At 37.8% G+C, this 16,739-nt stretch overlaps 1 protein-coding gene across 3 annotated transcripts in view; it reads right to left on the bottom strand.

The window, feature by feature from the left end:
- Nucleotides 1-16,739, bottom strand: part of tenm1 (teneurin transmembrane protein 1) — a 392,082-nt gene that overhangs the window by 90,440 nt on the left and 284,903 nt on the right. For all 3 annotated transcript variants that reach the window (XM_055198820.2, XM_055198822.2, XM_055198819.2), the window contains one exon: nt 3,225-3,374. In XM_055198820.2, coding sequence (XP_055054795.2) covers nt 3,225-3,374 — 150 coding nt within the window. The remainder of the gene's footprint in view (nt 1-3,224; nt 3,375-16,739) is intronic.

Below are 16,739 nucleotides of genomic sequence, written 5' to 3'. Positions count from 1 at the left end.
AATGGGGACTGAGGCTTCAAAATAAAAGCACTGGCACCCTTAAAGCAGTAGGCCCACATAAAATAATACACTATTTTAATGTATCTGTTTTATAAAACTAAGCATTTGACAGCATGTAAATCATGACAGAATGTTCATCTTTTGATTAACCGTATACTTTATTTTTAGGTTTGGGATATTGGTTAAACTGAAAATGATGCAACCAAGCTCAGGTTCTTTGACGGGCAGACATAGTAAAGTTATACCGTAGACATAAAAAGTAAAAGAAGAGCGCCTGGAGGCTGCTAGATGAATTTCGCTTCTGATTCTAACAACACAGACGCCTCTGCGTCCTTTTTAGTGTCAGAAACAATCATGTATTTTTCACAGCTTCAGTCGATGTGAATCAAATGCAATCGTCTACAGGACTCTTTGAAGAGCTTTGCTGACTAGAGTCAAACTCGGGTGACGGTGATGATGAAACGACACCCGCTGGGGCACACGAGCGACCGAACCCTCAATGGACTTTCAGCTGGGGGGGTGAACTGACATCACTATTCACAGAACAAACACACCTGTGTACAGATACAAACTGGGGTAGTGCAGACTTGTGGTCAAAGATCTGGCTAGAAATGAATGCAGGCTTGAAGCCTTCGAGGAAAATATCACCATTTTGCCCTTTAGCAAGTCACTTATGACCTGAAGAATCGATATGAAGACATCAGGTGGGTGAAAAGTAAACAAACAGGGTACAATGGGGCTCTGTTTACCCCTATAGATTAAATGCTTAAGTTATAGCAATAGAAGTATGGCTATAGAAAAAATTATACACACTTATTTTAATTAAAGTCAGTGTAAATTGATGGAAATGTGTGTTTGTCACACCACAGAAAATGTGTTATTAACCACCCAGACAAATTTGATCCATGTAAAAACACCCAGTAAATAAATAAGCAAGATTCTCTGCTCTTAAACGCTGGGGGAGTGTCTGCTGTCTAGGCTTATATACCACGCCCACTAGCGGGAAAGCTGCCATCTCTATCATCATTTAAATACCGCTACAACCTGAATGGATGCTTGTGATTGTGTTAGGCCCAGATTATCCTGAACACAGAAAGTGGAAAAACTATTTAAAAAGCTACTCAGTCTCACAAAATTACGTACCTACAGTGTAATCACATATTTTTAATTCTCTTTCTGATACTGTCACGAATTTCCGCTTATTTTTGTGATCGTATTCACAAATTTATGTGTCATTGTCACGTATTGGTTCCTCAACTGCTTTTTCCTATTTTTCAAACCATTGTCGCTTCAGTTTAGGGTTAGATTTGGTGTTTTTGTTAGGATGCCACTTTAAGTACTCGTTTATACTATTTTTTCTAAGTAATTTTTTTATATTTTCTGATTTTTAAACCATTGTCGCCTGGCATTAGGGTTAGAGTTGGGAGATGAGTAACCAATATGTGACACACAAGCAGAAATTTGTGATACGATCATGAAAAATGCGGAAATTCGTGACTTATCACGAAAAAGAACAAAAAAGTTACGTGACTATAGGTACGTAATTTCGTAAGACTGTGCTACCTCCACAATTCAGTAGTACATAGTTCACATTCTTTGTAACATGTTTCAGCAATACAGCAGGGAAAATAAGTATTTGATACATCAGCATTTTTATCAGTAAGGGGATTTCTAAGTGGGCTATTGACACAAAATTTACACCCGCTGTAGCCATCAAGCCAAATATTGAATTCATACAAAGAAATCAGAACGTTTAAGTATACAAGTTGAGTCATAATAAATAAAGTGAAATGACACAGGGAATTTCAAATACTTATTTTCCCCGCTGTACATTTTTAACATTTATAATGTGTTTAGAAACAATTGTCTAAAATTACTTTACACAGACTTTAAATACTGATGCAGCAACATATTGTTTTGGGTACAAATGATGCCGAGACTAAGTTTAAGGCTTTTCACTTAACGCTTGGGTGCCCATGGATCTATAATAATGTAGTGAAGATATGGAGGCAAAAGTGATCCTTTAGCTCAGCGGTGTCCAAATTTGGTCCTGGAGGGCCGGAGTCCTGCAGAGTTTAGCTGAAACTTCCCTCAACACACCTGCCTAAATGTTTCTAGTCTGCCTAGCTGGATCTGGTTTGATTAGGGTTGGAGCAAAACTCTGCAGAGACACCGTCCCTCCAGGGACATGACTGGACACTACTGCTTTATCTCAACTGGTAGAGCATTGTGTCAGTGCAAAGGTTCTGTATACTAATAAAAAGTATGACTTGAATGCACTGTAAGTAATCAAATGTAAATATTAGTGATGCACCGATGTATCGGCCGATTTTTGATGAATTTGAAACCATCTGCATATCGGTAATAGCACGAGAAAGGCCGATACCGACTGTTTATTAATTAACTGCATAAAGAAATCCATTATATGTAAAAAATGAGTTAATGTTGTTAATAAAATAAATGCTGAATAGCAAAAACCACCTTTGAAGGTTGTCATGCTGTCTTATTATATTTGTTTTAGCTTAATTTGTGCCTCTCTTATTATGTTGGTCAGTTGAATGTTAATTAGATCCAATCCATGTTCAGTAAAAATAATTTGATGCAGAAATAAACTAGCTAATAGACCAACTGTATAGTATTGTATACAAGTATACGAGTCTTTAATATCGGTATCGGCCAGAAGTTGTCTGTTTAAATCGGTATCGGCCCAAAAAAAAAACCCTATCGGTGCATCCCTAGTAAATATTCAAATACTTTTACAGTTTTATAGATAATTTTAAGTAACACTGTAAGTATGCACAAATTCAAAATGGCCACTTTAGAAATTGGTGTACCAATTTCACTACAGAAAACTAACTTGGGCCTAGGTATGTGTCTGTAAATAAATATTAATTTTTTCGATTTTATTACCGTATGGCAAATACTACATGATACTGTCTTTCATTTACAGGTTATCAAGCAGTATGGGCCAACACAGATAGAAACATCTCACGCTTGTTAGAAAATGGCCTGAAGATCTTAGGGATCATCTGGGAGAGAGTAATTTACTGTCGTTTATTGCCATTAATTAAATGCCAATCAAACTCTTATAATGAAGACACGCGCGCACTCTCAGCTCTCGCTGTATGCAAAGACCTGACATCTGTGCAACTGTGTATGAATTATTGAGCTGCTGGGACACTAGATGGAAATCTTATGTTAGAGGACTTAAGCAGCACACACACCTGGCTGTGTGGTGTTGAATCCTGGCAGGTGGACGGGAGTGAAGGTGAAATCCGCACCCGGCAGTGGCTGATCGTCTTTACTTATCCCGTTCTCATACAGCTCTCCTTCCATCCTCTTTAGATGCCAAGGCAACCCAAGCAGGTGAACGACTGTGACAGACAGAGAAAGAGCGAGAAAGAAAGAGAGAGAGAGAGATTTGAATCATACTCTGACATTTACATCACATTCCAATTAGAAGAAATGTTGTCTGGAAGAATTTATACCGATATTATATAATAAAACAGATGAATGAAAGCAGTCACAGACATAATTACGCATTAATTTTACACTGAAATGGGATTAGAATGTTGTATTACATCATTCTTTAATATGTTATTGTTTCATCGCTCATCCCCAGCCGCACATACACACTTTTAATGTATATGAACACGTGTGTGTGCACATGTATTTTTCGTTCCCCTTTATCTCCTCATCTCTTCAGTGTGCGCAGAAGACTGCAGAGGATTCTGGGAGAGGAGCATAAATCGTTCAGGTGGCATTTTATGATCTCCCAGCAGTGAAAGGCCTTTGGCGCATGATAATGACCTCATCCTAATTACAGCCAATAAAAAGGACAAACTCTCATTCGGCTCACCTCAGGGCCCCCGATACCAACTATCTCATCATGCAGCCTCTCTCTCTTTTTCACTCTCTCCCGTGTGTGTGGGATTTTAGTCGATCAGGGAAATGAGGTGGGAAGATATACCGACGACGAGCCCTGGAACGGCGAGTGAAAATCAGGTTATTCTCCCGGCTAGTTTCTATCTTTCATTCCCTCCCCATTCCTCAGGAACAATGGGAGTCGCGTGTGGGTCTGTGCACGTGTGCGCGTCGGGCTCTGCCATGAGGAGGCGTCTTTACGAGCCATAAAGAGGGATTGGTGTCTCAGCGGGGAGCTGGATCTACACGATCCGCTCTTTTATCTCTCCCTCTTCGCCTTTCTCCATCTCTCTATCACACGCACACGCAGCGGCTGTCATTGGTTAAATTACAGATCACACTAAACGCTCCGGTTCCGCTTCAACACGGCACCGGACCGGGTGCGGGGTATAGTCCAGGGCTGGAGAGATGTCACTTTATGGCTCTGTCCCAAAACCTAGCGAGCTGCTTATGGATGCAGCATTTTAAACAGTGCAGAAAGACGGCAACTTAATTATGCTACCTCAAACCTCATTTTAGCAAATTGCAGGACATAATTGCATGTGCCCTTGCGGAAAGGAATTGTAAGGTGCACTGCGACAAACTCTGTGGAAAGTAAATCCAGGATGCAGGGCGAGAGAAATGTTGTTTAAATTAACCTGCATTTCATTCAGTACTGATACACGTTAATAAAAAGAATACAATGTAATTAAAATGTATTGTTTAAACTAAAATCTATGTGTGCCCTGTATATTGTTATGCTTACTGGGGTCTCCGTGGAGGACCAAACCTGCAATAATTGAAAATAAATGAAAAGTAATTAAATGTAATAATAGGGAAATAAATAAAGGAATAAATTATTTAATTAAATATATAGAACTTTTAAAAATGAATTTAGTCCTGAATTTATTTCATAATATTAGCCTACTACTACTACTACTAATAATAATAATAATAATAATAATAATATCATTATAATTATTATAATTGTATATATTTTTTCTCTATATTTAAGTATTTCTATATTTAATTAATTATTTACTTCTGTATTTTCTTTGACATTTTTTCTTAGACAAGTTGTCTTTGGGCCCATGCCTTTAGTTGATAGACATTATGTCAGGAAAGGACAGGAACGTACAACAATACACTGTAAAAAAAGGTTTCATGTTCATTTAACTTTGAACAAACTGTTGCTGGTAAATAACATGAATGTAAAATCTACAGTAAGTTACTGGCAGCTAGTTGCCAGTAATACCCAGTAATACCGTAAAATTAACACATCCTGTATATGCTAATTTTAACACATTGTTTTGTGTTAAACTATTTAACATTATGTGTCATTTTGGTGTTGATTTTGATTTCAAATGAATAGAAAAGACAACACAAGATGTGTTAAAACAACACAAAGTATGTTGTTCCAAAAATAGCACAGAGATGTGTTGTCCTTAACTAGACACAAGATGTGTTATTTTAACACATTCGTTTTTAAGAGCGTAGGTGTACGGAATCGGCAAAGCACCTCGAGCCGGGATCCGCACTCGGGTTGCCGAAAGTGCGTCTGCACCATATGTCGAAGCACTGACCTCTACACTCAATATGTTTTTTTTTACATATTTACTTCTGTATTTCATTTAGCCTTTTTTGTATTTCTTTTTACACTATGTTGTAAGGAAGCATACCATACCACTCTTTCTATTTCTAGAAAGTAATGATGACTTAATTTTCAGGTTTGCTTAACTTTCTAACCAAGGCTGAAAAATTAGCTGAAATTATGCAGCTGGTTGCCAGTAACTTACTGTAGAAGATAAAGACTGAAAATGGTTTACGTTCATTTTGAACAAACTGTTGCCAGTAAATAACATAAATGTAAAATCTACAGTAAGTTACTGGAAGATATTTACCAGTAAAACCCAATAATACTGTAAATTTCTTACAGTGTACTTAGATCAGATTTTCTAAGCATGTATTTATTTATTTTTATTATGGTCCTCCATGCAATAGATCTTAATCATGTTGCCCCCTAAAAAAGTCACTGATGCATACAGTATACAGATATTTGTGAGAAGGCAATACAATAAATAGCAATCGGTTTGGTGAAAAAAATAAGTTCTAAAACAATATGGCAGATGGTGTAATAGATCATTTTGCTTTTGGAACAGAGCCCATGTTTACATTTCACAAAAAAAATATGATGAACAGAGCTACAGACAGGACAAAAGACAGGAAGAGGATGAGAATGACAGAGAGGAGAAATTGATAGATGGGCCAAACAGATCGATGACATCACAAAGCTTTCTATTAGTGTGTGTAACCACGATCTGCGGCGTGTGTATGTGCGTACGGGATCACAAAGCGCTTTAGAGGTGTGCATCTGGAAGGTCTCATAAATTCCATGGAGGCCGCATTTCTCTACCCCGCAGGACGTTTCTCAGAGCCTTGAACGGCAAACATCGATCCCTTAAAACCTCTAACCTCTCCGCTAGTTCTCTCTTTACAACCGCTAATGAAGAGAAAAATCTCTCTCTCTCTTATCCCTTCTCTCTCTCCCCCATTTGTCTCGCTGACCCTTTTCCTCCGCATTTCCTCTCTTTAGACAAGATGGACCGCTGGGAAGGATTCAGCACTCTTGAAAGGGAGCGAGAATAGAAAGCGAGAAGGACGCCATTCATCAAGGCTTTTGTTAAATCAACAGATTTTAACATGATTTGTAGAGTGCAGGACAGTTGGAAACATATAACACTGGCTACAGGATTTGTTGTGCGTGCGGGTGCCCGAGAGAGAGAGAGACAGACAAAAGCAAGAGAGACGCTAAAGGAAAAGCATTTTACGGGACGAACCGAGAGCCGCACGATAGACAAAAGTCCCACATACATCAAAGCTGGCTTTAACCTTGTGGCTGAATAGCGAACTGCTCTGAGACTGAGAAATTGTTAAGCTCTCCGAGTTTACTGTCACGCCATAGTTTGTTAATATCCCTGCTTTGGAAGCCGAGCTAAAAGAAATGGATTCGTTTATTGTGTGCACTGGCTATCGGTCAATGAGAACAATGAGCTTTTGTGGCCTGGCCGCTGTGGCGTAAAGTCAATGTTTAAAAAGGCGCGAGCTCCGGATACAGGCAGGTCCGATTCACCCCCGCAGGACAGAGAATGGTCTGGAAAAGATTGAATTAAAGGAGGTAACGGGCAGAAGGCAGACGTTTGTCACGGCCAGCAAGCCGATATTCCGAAATGACGGAAATGTTCTTCAGATGAGTGATGCTGTCGACTGGTGCTTCAGGTTAAATTAATAGAGCAGTTATGAGGTTGAAACGACAGCCTGTGTGGGAGGGGCTTACAGCCATTGACAGGAGAGGAATTGATTGCCGTTTGTTGAGATGATGCAAAAATGCTCATCACGTCGTATTTCCAGAGGACTGCATCGTTACCTGACCTCGCCACTTTCCTGACTGAGATAACTCTTTGACTTAAATGAAGACAGAAGACGAATGCTTTCGCTTTTAGGGAGAAGATAAGCCTCTCTCTTCAAGGGAAGGAAAGATAAACCCTCCCTTTTAGGGAGGAGAGAAGAAGCCCCTCCTCTCAGTAGAGAAAAACTTTAGGGATGAATCTGTTGTTAACTTTATATTTATAGAAAACTTCCAGTGAAGTGACCGAATGTTAAGCTGTTGGCATTGTCAATCATTTTTCATGTTACAGCATATTCAGAGCTTCTGTGTGATTTATGCTAAAGAAGCAACATTTAAAATAGCACCGTTGACAGATTTGATTGCGGATTTGAAAAATATTAAAATGTAATCTTACCCAACACTTTTGGAAATGACTTTTCCATTTAAAATAGATTGGGGCTGTACCTGCATGCTTAATATCGACACAGAAAAGAGCTGCCTAGGGGTGCTACCAATGTGTCCAAGAGTGAACTAAATTGGTTGGACTGGAACCCTGCCTGCTGTCAGCCAATTGGATTTTACCCCTCTTCATCCTCATTTCCAGATTTTGACAGCTCTGTTTGGATTCGTCATCCAGTGTGTGTGTGTGATTACAAACTGATTTTAAGCACTATACACTCATGACTCCAGACTGAGCAACAGATGCCAAACAATGTGAATGACTCAATAATCGCAGTAATACATTGGGTTTTTGTACACCATAGTAGTCAACTGGCAACAGACTCCTTTGCTAATAAAAATGAATGGGTTTAGCAAGGCTGGTAGAAGCTTTGTGTGTAATGATCTGAACCAGAAACCTGGAGGTTTAAACCCAGGGTGAGGACAAACTAAAACACCAGATATATCCTGAACTCAGGAGCGGTTCTGTACACAGAGCATCTCTTCGGTTCAAAGGCGTCTGCTACATAACAAATGACTACTGTTAATTAAACCTAAGTGTGATTTGGCAAGTGCAAATTAAGTGATCTGCCAACACATACATTACTTTATTTCCAAACACTGCATGTAGAAAATAAAAAAATAATAAATAAAAATGTAAATTAAATGTGAAGTGTGTGATTCCTTTTACAGTTTGTTGAATTGCTAAATATGCAGAGATAACTAAATAAGACATTTATAGGTGTAAAAACGGTCCAACAGTAACACTATCAACAACATTGGCTAATGAAATGGAATGAATTCGAGGCTGTTTGTCTGACTAATGATAGACAAGAGGTGTGTTCAGGAAAACTGAAATGTTTGGCAATTCTGTTTTGGTGATGCTATTGCAGCTAGGCTTGTTGTGATAGTCGGTGAAATGGTGATTACCGGTGCTTCAGCCTCTCACCGGCTAGATCACTTGCCCACCGCGACACTGTCTTTCACCTTCGTTTTGATATTTTTTTGTAATTAAATCATTTAGTTTCGTTAGAGAGAGCAAACACTTACAACTGAATGTGTCTGCTGCCTGAATTCAGCGGAGCTGAACGCGCGTCATCACAGAGCAGTGGCTGCGTGTCAGATTTCATTTATTCCTGTCAGACTGCGGTGAGCAGATGATGGCAGAAGCCGCGTGCTTACTCGTTTTTGTTATAATACACATATATGATGTTTAATATAATCGAGATTTTTTTGTTTTGTTGTTGTGTTTTTTATTAAGAATAATAATAAAACCATCATTCAAGCAGCGCTTTATGGGGGAATAGCCGGTTGCTCTGCTTGGGACTGGCGGGTTTCTGTCAGAAGTACCTGCGCACATTGACTCAAGCACTTAAACCAGCTGTTGCACTCGCATTTGCACGCAAATTCATACGCGATTTAACGCAGCATACACAAGCGCTGGATTTAAACAACAGTTGCATCTAATTCAAAAGTGAAAGTAAAATGCGCACGTCTGGATGTGCATTTATAAGCCCCTCCCACCCAGTATCACCGAGTTTCTCACGCGCTGATTAACGGGTGGGAAAAATCTGACACCGCAACAACCCTAATTGACTTTACCTCTACATGAAATGTATTTACACTTATATAAGGGTGCTACATGGTGCCATACAGCAGGGTTTCCCAAACTGGGGTTTGCACAGCCCTAGTGGTTCGCAGGGAAATTGCAAGGGGTTCAAGAGTAGTGATAAAGAAGCATTTATATTTTAATCATAAAATGTAATTATTTATTTTAGAATAAAATATTTAGAATAAATAAAAAACTAACAGAAATATATTTTTATCTGCATGTCATGTGACTATAATATAAAGTCCCTTGAGAAAAACGTGATTATGCGATCGCATTCTATGCATAATATTTTTTTTAAATACGCTGCACTTTCGCCGCATAAATTGCAGATTTTAGCTTGCAAAATATGCAGGGCATGCATGATTTCATAATACCCGCATTTTCCTAGCAAAAAGTCACATACATCTTAGCAAAAATGTTTGCATTAACTTCACACATGCAAAGCTCTGTCCCCTGTTGTAATGGGAATGTAAGGAAGTGATGTAATTACGCAACATGAACATCAATGAAAAGCTGTGAAAGCTGCAAACAATTTTTGCAAGTTCAGACAGTTTTTGCAAGTTCCCGCAATTTTTGCAAGTTCCCGCAATTTCATAGTATAAAATTGCATAAATATCGCGCATATTCCATCGCATTTTTTAAGAAAATGTGCCACAAGATCAAGGATTTTTTTTATCTAAACTCTGCGTTTTTCTGGAAGGACTGTATATAACACTAGAACAGCCTATATCAGAACCTTTTCTCCCATTCTCTCCCAGTCACCAGGGGTGTCCCCCAAGGATCCATCCTTGGCCCTACACTTTTCTTAATTTATATTAATAATATTCCCCAGGCAGTTGGTAATTCACTCATTCACTTATATGATGATAATACAATCCTTATGCCATAGGTTACTTCCTCTGATGCTGTTCAAGCTACCCTGCAAGATAGCTTTTACCAACTACAGAAGTCTTTTACACAACTCACTCTCAATACCTCCAAAACAAAAATCATGTGGCTTTACCGTAAGGGTACTACGCCTCCTCCTGCCCTTAACATTACCACCTGCAAGGGGCTATTCTAGAACAAGTCACTGCATATAACTACTTGGGCATCTGGTTGGAAAATTCACTTTCTTTCTCTATCCAAATATCAAAATTGTAATCTAAGGTCAAGGCCAAGCTTTCCTTCACCACTTCTGCCAAACTTACTCTTATTCAAATGACCATTCTACCTATGTCAGACTATGGAGACACTATATACAGGGTTGCTTGCAAGTCCACCCTATCAAAACTTGATGCTCTTTACCATTCCGCTATCAGGTTTGCCACAAATGCTCCTTTCAATACACACCACTGTGCTCTATATTCATCTGTTAACTGGGTCTCCCTTCACAATCGCCATAAAAACTCACCTCCTTACTAAGGTCACTTGCTGCAGTCACATATAATACCCAGACCTCACTTCATCTTCAATTAAGCATTCCTAAAACCAACTCTGCATTTGGTCTTGCATTTTTTCAATCTGCTGCCTGCTGGCGACTGGAATGCTCTGCAAAATATTCTCAAACTGAATAAACTAATTTAAATTTCATCCTTCTAAACCAGGGGTGGGGAACCCTGGGTCCTGGAGGGCCACTGTCCTGCAGAGTTTAGTTCCAACCCTAATCAAACACACCAGAATTATATTTCCAAGTAATCCTGAAGACTTTAATTAGATTTTTCAGGTGTGTTTAATAAGGGTTGGAACTAAACTCTGCAGGACAGTGGCCCTCCAGGACGTGTGTTCCCCAACCCTGTTCTAAACTATTATGTCATATTTGTTCACAGACATATGCAGTTGCTTCTCTACATAAATTTGTTTTAAATTATTATAGCCCTATTAATCTCTTCCTAAGTGGTTATCTCACTTGTCAGGCCACCGTTGTAAATAAGAAACTGTTCTTAATGACTAAATAATGTAAAAAAATCTGAGAACTAAAACTAAACTAAAATACTACTGATAAAAACGTTAAAACAGATAAACAATTCTTACATTTTTCTCTTTTAAAATTAAACATGCAAATGTGCTATTATATATATATATATATATATATATATATATATATATATATATATATATATATATATATATATATATATATATATATATATATATATATATATATATATTCAAGTATTCAAGTAAATATTTTAGGTCAAGGGGGTTCCACTGACAAAGTTTGTAAAGCCCTGACAGTGGAAAAAGGTTCTTCAGACTATCAAACCGTAATTAACAAATCACTCTTTTAAAAAAAAATTGAGTAAATGGTTCCTTGAGGAACCAAAATGGTTCTTCTATGGCATCACTGTAAAGTACCTTTTGAAGCACCTTCATTTTTAAGAGTGAAACTTAGATCCTTCCATGCTGTACTACTCCATGTCACCTCTAGACACTACTGCAAAGCTTTTTAGCCATCCTTCCTGTATGCGCCACTAAACCGCTGAAAATAATCCAGAATGCGGCGGCACGTCAGGTCTTCAATGAACCCAGGAGCGCAGGCGTTCCATTTCTCTTTATCTGTCTCTGCTGGCTGCCAGTTGCGGCCCACATCAGTCCAAAGCATTGAAGCTTGAGTACAGAACAGAACCACCTACATTCATTCACTTTTACATTTCCTTCAGAAATCTGCAGTTGGTACTGTTGTACATTTACTGAGCTGTCTAACTCAACAGCATTTTAAGACATTAGGATGCTTCCAACACAGAGGCTGTTTCAAGAAGGGGGGAAGCATAATTATGCCATGTAAGAAACCCTATTTGGCCAAAAAGACATAATTACATGCATTCATCATGCAGGAAGAAATCCCAGAATGCATTTTGATAAGCTTTGCCCTATACATGTATAATCTGTTTTTATGTTTATCATATTTACATAAGCTTAGCAACATGGTAATGACAAAGTATATTTAAATTAAATAGGAGTCAGATCTCATGTTCACTTTACATGATAAACCCTTTTTCTAAGCTGCTGCCTATAAGGACCACTATTATCACCCCTTAGGGTTGCATGATGTTTTGGATGCTGCTTTAAAAGGCAGCGGTCCGTGCAGGAAGTACACAGCAAACCAGCTCCCTGATTTTGAAATAAAGCTAAAATATGAACGAGAAATAAGAGATGTAAAATCACTCCTTTCAGTGACTCCCTCAAAAAAGCTGAATCCCCCTCTACTTTACAAAACTCTAGAGACACGCTTAACAATTGGTAAAGCAATTGCTGTTATACTATAAAAACCTGATATTCATTTTTTGTTGTCTCACCTGAGACACTTTACCACTGTGTAGCGTGTACCTTTAGGAGCAATTTTGGAAATTTGCATGTCTTCCCCGCAGTTTCCTCATTTGCAAGTTACTTTGGATAAAAATGTCTGATGGATGAGTTAATGTAAAATGGAACATTTCAATTGTTTCTTTAGATAAAAAGGAGAACAAATCTATCTATCTATCTATCTATCTATCTATCTATCTATCTATCTATCTATCTATCTATCTATCTATCTATCTATCTATCTATCTATCTATCTATCTATCTATCTATCTATCTATCTATCTATCTATCTATCTATCTATCTATCTATCTATCTATCTATCTATCTATCTATCTATCTATCGTCATGTGTGTGGTTCGTCATTTCAAAATATGTGTTCAGCACGTCAAATGAACCTACTGTATGTGCATCATGTGTCTTTTCAAAATAAGTGCCTACTGCAGACGCATTTAAAGGGTTTATTATAAAAAAGAAGCTTGCATTTGCCAGATACTCGCATAATCTCATGCGTAATCAGAGTTTACTGTTAAGGGAGTGTCTTGTGTGTATTTTGTGAACGTGAGCGTCTCTTTAATCATAAATTGTTTTGACGTGTGTGCGGCAGGCACTTGTTTTGACAGGACACGTGATGCACGTGGTTCACATGACGCAACAAACACATATTTTAAAAACACGAGCAAAACACACGACACTCCGAACACATATTTTGAATTTGCGCCCCTTGGAAGAGCTGTCATCAGACGCCATTGCTATCTACCTACCTACCCACGTACCTACCTACCTACCTGCCGCTTCTGATATCTCACATTGTGCACAAAAGTTGGAGGTTTTGATATACACTCTTGTATACACTCTCAAAAAGGATCAAAATATGTACCCAGCTTTAACTGGGGTGGATCCCCTTAAAAACTACAGCTTTGCACCTCAAAAGAGTTCATATCAGTATCTCAAAGTACTTAATGTGTACTACATTAACAGTACACATTACACTCTAAAAATGGCTCGGTTATTTTTGACCCATAATGGGTAAATTTTGGACAGAACATGTGCTGGGTTATAAATGACCCAATGTTGGGTTGTTGTTATGCAACCATGAGGTATAATAACCCAGCAGTTGGGTTAAAATAACCCAGCATTGGGTAAATGTTTAACCCAGCATGTGTTCTGTCCAATATTTACCCATTATGGCTAAAAAATAAACCAGCCATTTTAGAGTGCAGGACCTTTTTAAAGGGTACTACCCCAGTGACAGCTGGGGTACATATTTTGACCATTTTTGCTAACAGTATATACTGTGTGTGACTGGACCACAAAACTAGTCAAAGGTTGCACAGGTATTTTTGTAGCATTAGCCAACAATACATTGTATGGGTCAAAATTATCCATTTTCCTTAATTTAAAAAATTATTAGGATATTACAGCTTTTCTCAGTCACTTTGGTGCATTTCTCACATCACTATTTACATTTGCACAACAGTTAGTTCAACCTCCACAACATTTAGTCATTTGTGCACATCATAGTAGCAGTTTCTCACTCTTTCGAACAAAGTGCAAATGCTTTTGGACATGCATCAATTGCTTTCATACAATTCTCTGCTGTTTTAAAACATTATCATTTGCTTGTCATGTCTGTCAAAATTAACTATACTTGTGAGTGCTGAATAGTCTTCTATATAAAACGAATAGTCCTCATTTCATTGCTTGAGTCATTGCATACAAAAATTTTGAACTAGTTGTCAAAATCATTTTTTTAAATCAATTTTTTTGGAAAATGTCTCCTAAATTGAACAATTTCTGAAATTATGTGGTCAGACAGAGTGATTACAGTACTGTGTGTGTTCTATGTTCAGTTCATATGTACTGCAATATTGTTTACAGTTGTGTACACCTCTACCCAAAGGGAGTTTATGTTTGTTGTAAATAAGGGTGTATTTTTTCTTTTGCACAATGCTGTGAACAAAATAGAAGATTAGAATTGCAAAGAGCAAATGCAGTAAAAATGTGAAACATACATACATATTCAGTGTCTTGTACTCAGTTACCTCACTAAATACAGTAATGTATAGCTGTACTGTATTTTTCAAATAGCTGTGCAAATAGTATATAGTGCTGTCTTGAGCTGTTTCAGGTATGTCACCAAGATCTGATGTTTTTGCATTGAAAAACATTATCTGTCATAATGAAAACATGATAAAGCCATTTGATCTTGTTCATAAACAATGATGTCAGGACTTTTCATCTTGATGACACTGACATCAAGTCATTAACATGAATACTTGCTTTTGAGGAATGACCTATTCATTTTGAGCTAGTGACATGCTTTTGCAGGTTATCAACCAGGTTTTGCAGTTTGTACTAATTGTTTTGAGAACTGCATTAACTCTTCTGCAAATGTAATGTAAGAAAGTTTATAAATGAAAAATATATTTATCATTAGTAATACGTCTTGCTAAAGAATTCATTTGGACAATTTTACAGTTTTTCTCAGTCGCTTTGGTACATTTCTCAGATCAGAATTGAAATTCTCAAAACTGCTTGTTCAATTCTCACATCATTGTGTCACTTGTGCACATCAAAAAAGCAGTTTCTCATTTCTTTGAACAAGTTGCAAATGCTTTGGTACATCCATGCAAATGATTATGTACAAATTTCTGCTTTTTCCTACATTATCAGTTGCTTATGTCATGTTGATCAAAATGTATTATAATGGGTCTCTGTTGAATAGTCTCACCCCCCACAACATTTAGGCATTAGTTCATAGTATAAGCCTTTACATGCAAAATGGTTGAACATGTTGTCAAAATACAGGATATGGTCAAACATATTTCTATACATTTCCATTAGACATTTTTTATAAATCTGTCCTGAATTGGTAAATTGCTCCCAGGTGAATCTTGACTTTCTCTAACAGACAGAAACGTCCCCAGCAAGCAAAAACAGAGACATTGAAATGACTGCTAACTATTGACCCAATATAGTCCGGCTATGAGTAACCCACTTCTACCCTAAATAACCTTGAATTTGGTTACATGCCATTTTTGCCAAAATAACTTGAAGATGTATGATATTCCAACATGTAAGCAAAGTGTGTTCAAGGTGTTTGCTTTCATTTCTTTTACATGTTCTAAAAGTATATGCATCATCTATTCTTGGTAGTGATGCACCGATGCATCGGCCGCCGATATTTATCGGCCGATTTTTGATGAATTTGAAACCATCGGCATATCGGCAATAGCACGAGAAAGGCCGATACCGATTGTTTATTAATTAACCGCATAAAGGCAATGACTTGCATGTCTGTTGTTCAATTAAAATGATTTAATGTTTGGGTGTGCACTAGGACTGTTCCGAATACCATTTGAGCTTCGAAGCTCTAGTAGAAATCAAATCAAATATTCAAAGCTTCGGAAGGAGGGGCTGAACATATTTTTCTCTTTAATAAAGGCAGGAATCTGTGTGTGTATGTAGCGGCGCGTGCCTGTCACGCGTGCTGCGAGAACAGCATTAGTGAAACAAAACACCAGCAATACTTTTAATAAGGTAGCCTAACATTTTTCTAACAAACAAACACTCCCGTATCAGAAATTAGAAGCATAGTAATTATTTATTACGTAAAGGGTAACTTAGGCCATTTAAATAAAACAACGTAAATAAATGAACGAATTAATGAAGTTCAAAAAACTGTAATAAAACGGTAGCATACTTTCAAAATCAAGTTTATTTACTAACACTTACACCATCCAATATGTTTTTTCATCAGTAAACCAATAAAGAAGATATTTTGCAGAAACCCCAGTGCTCCGTCATGCAAGTCAACCGATCCGCCACTTTAAGCATATATATCTAATACAAAAGTAATCCCCCATAACTCCGTGTGACATATTGACGTCTTGTGAAGCAAATCAATCCGTTTTTGCAAGAAACTGAACGTTATTTACAACACTATTAGCGTGAATGCCAAAGCAGGAAGCCCGCTTTCCGTTTGAGGCGATCTCTTCTTCTACTGGCTGCGTTTGGTGGCTGTTGGCTATGGATGTTGATCTCTCTGCGCCACCTATAGAGCTGGAGCGTGAAGCGCACTTCCTGCTTGGCAAAAGCATTGCATTAACGCTGTA

Source organism: Misgurnus anguillicaudatus, chromosome 22 (assembly GCF_027580225.2).
Source record: "Misgurnus anguillicaudatus chromosome 22, ASM2758022v2, whole genome shotgun sequence".
Taxonomy (NCBI): Eukaryota; Metazoa; Chordata; class Actinopteri; order Cypriniformes; family Cobitidae; genus Misgurnus; species Misgurnus anguillicaudatus.
Note: the sequence above shows the minus strand (reverse complement) of the source record. Positions and strands in the feature narration are given on the sequence as shown.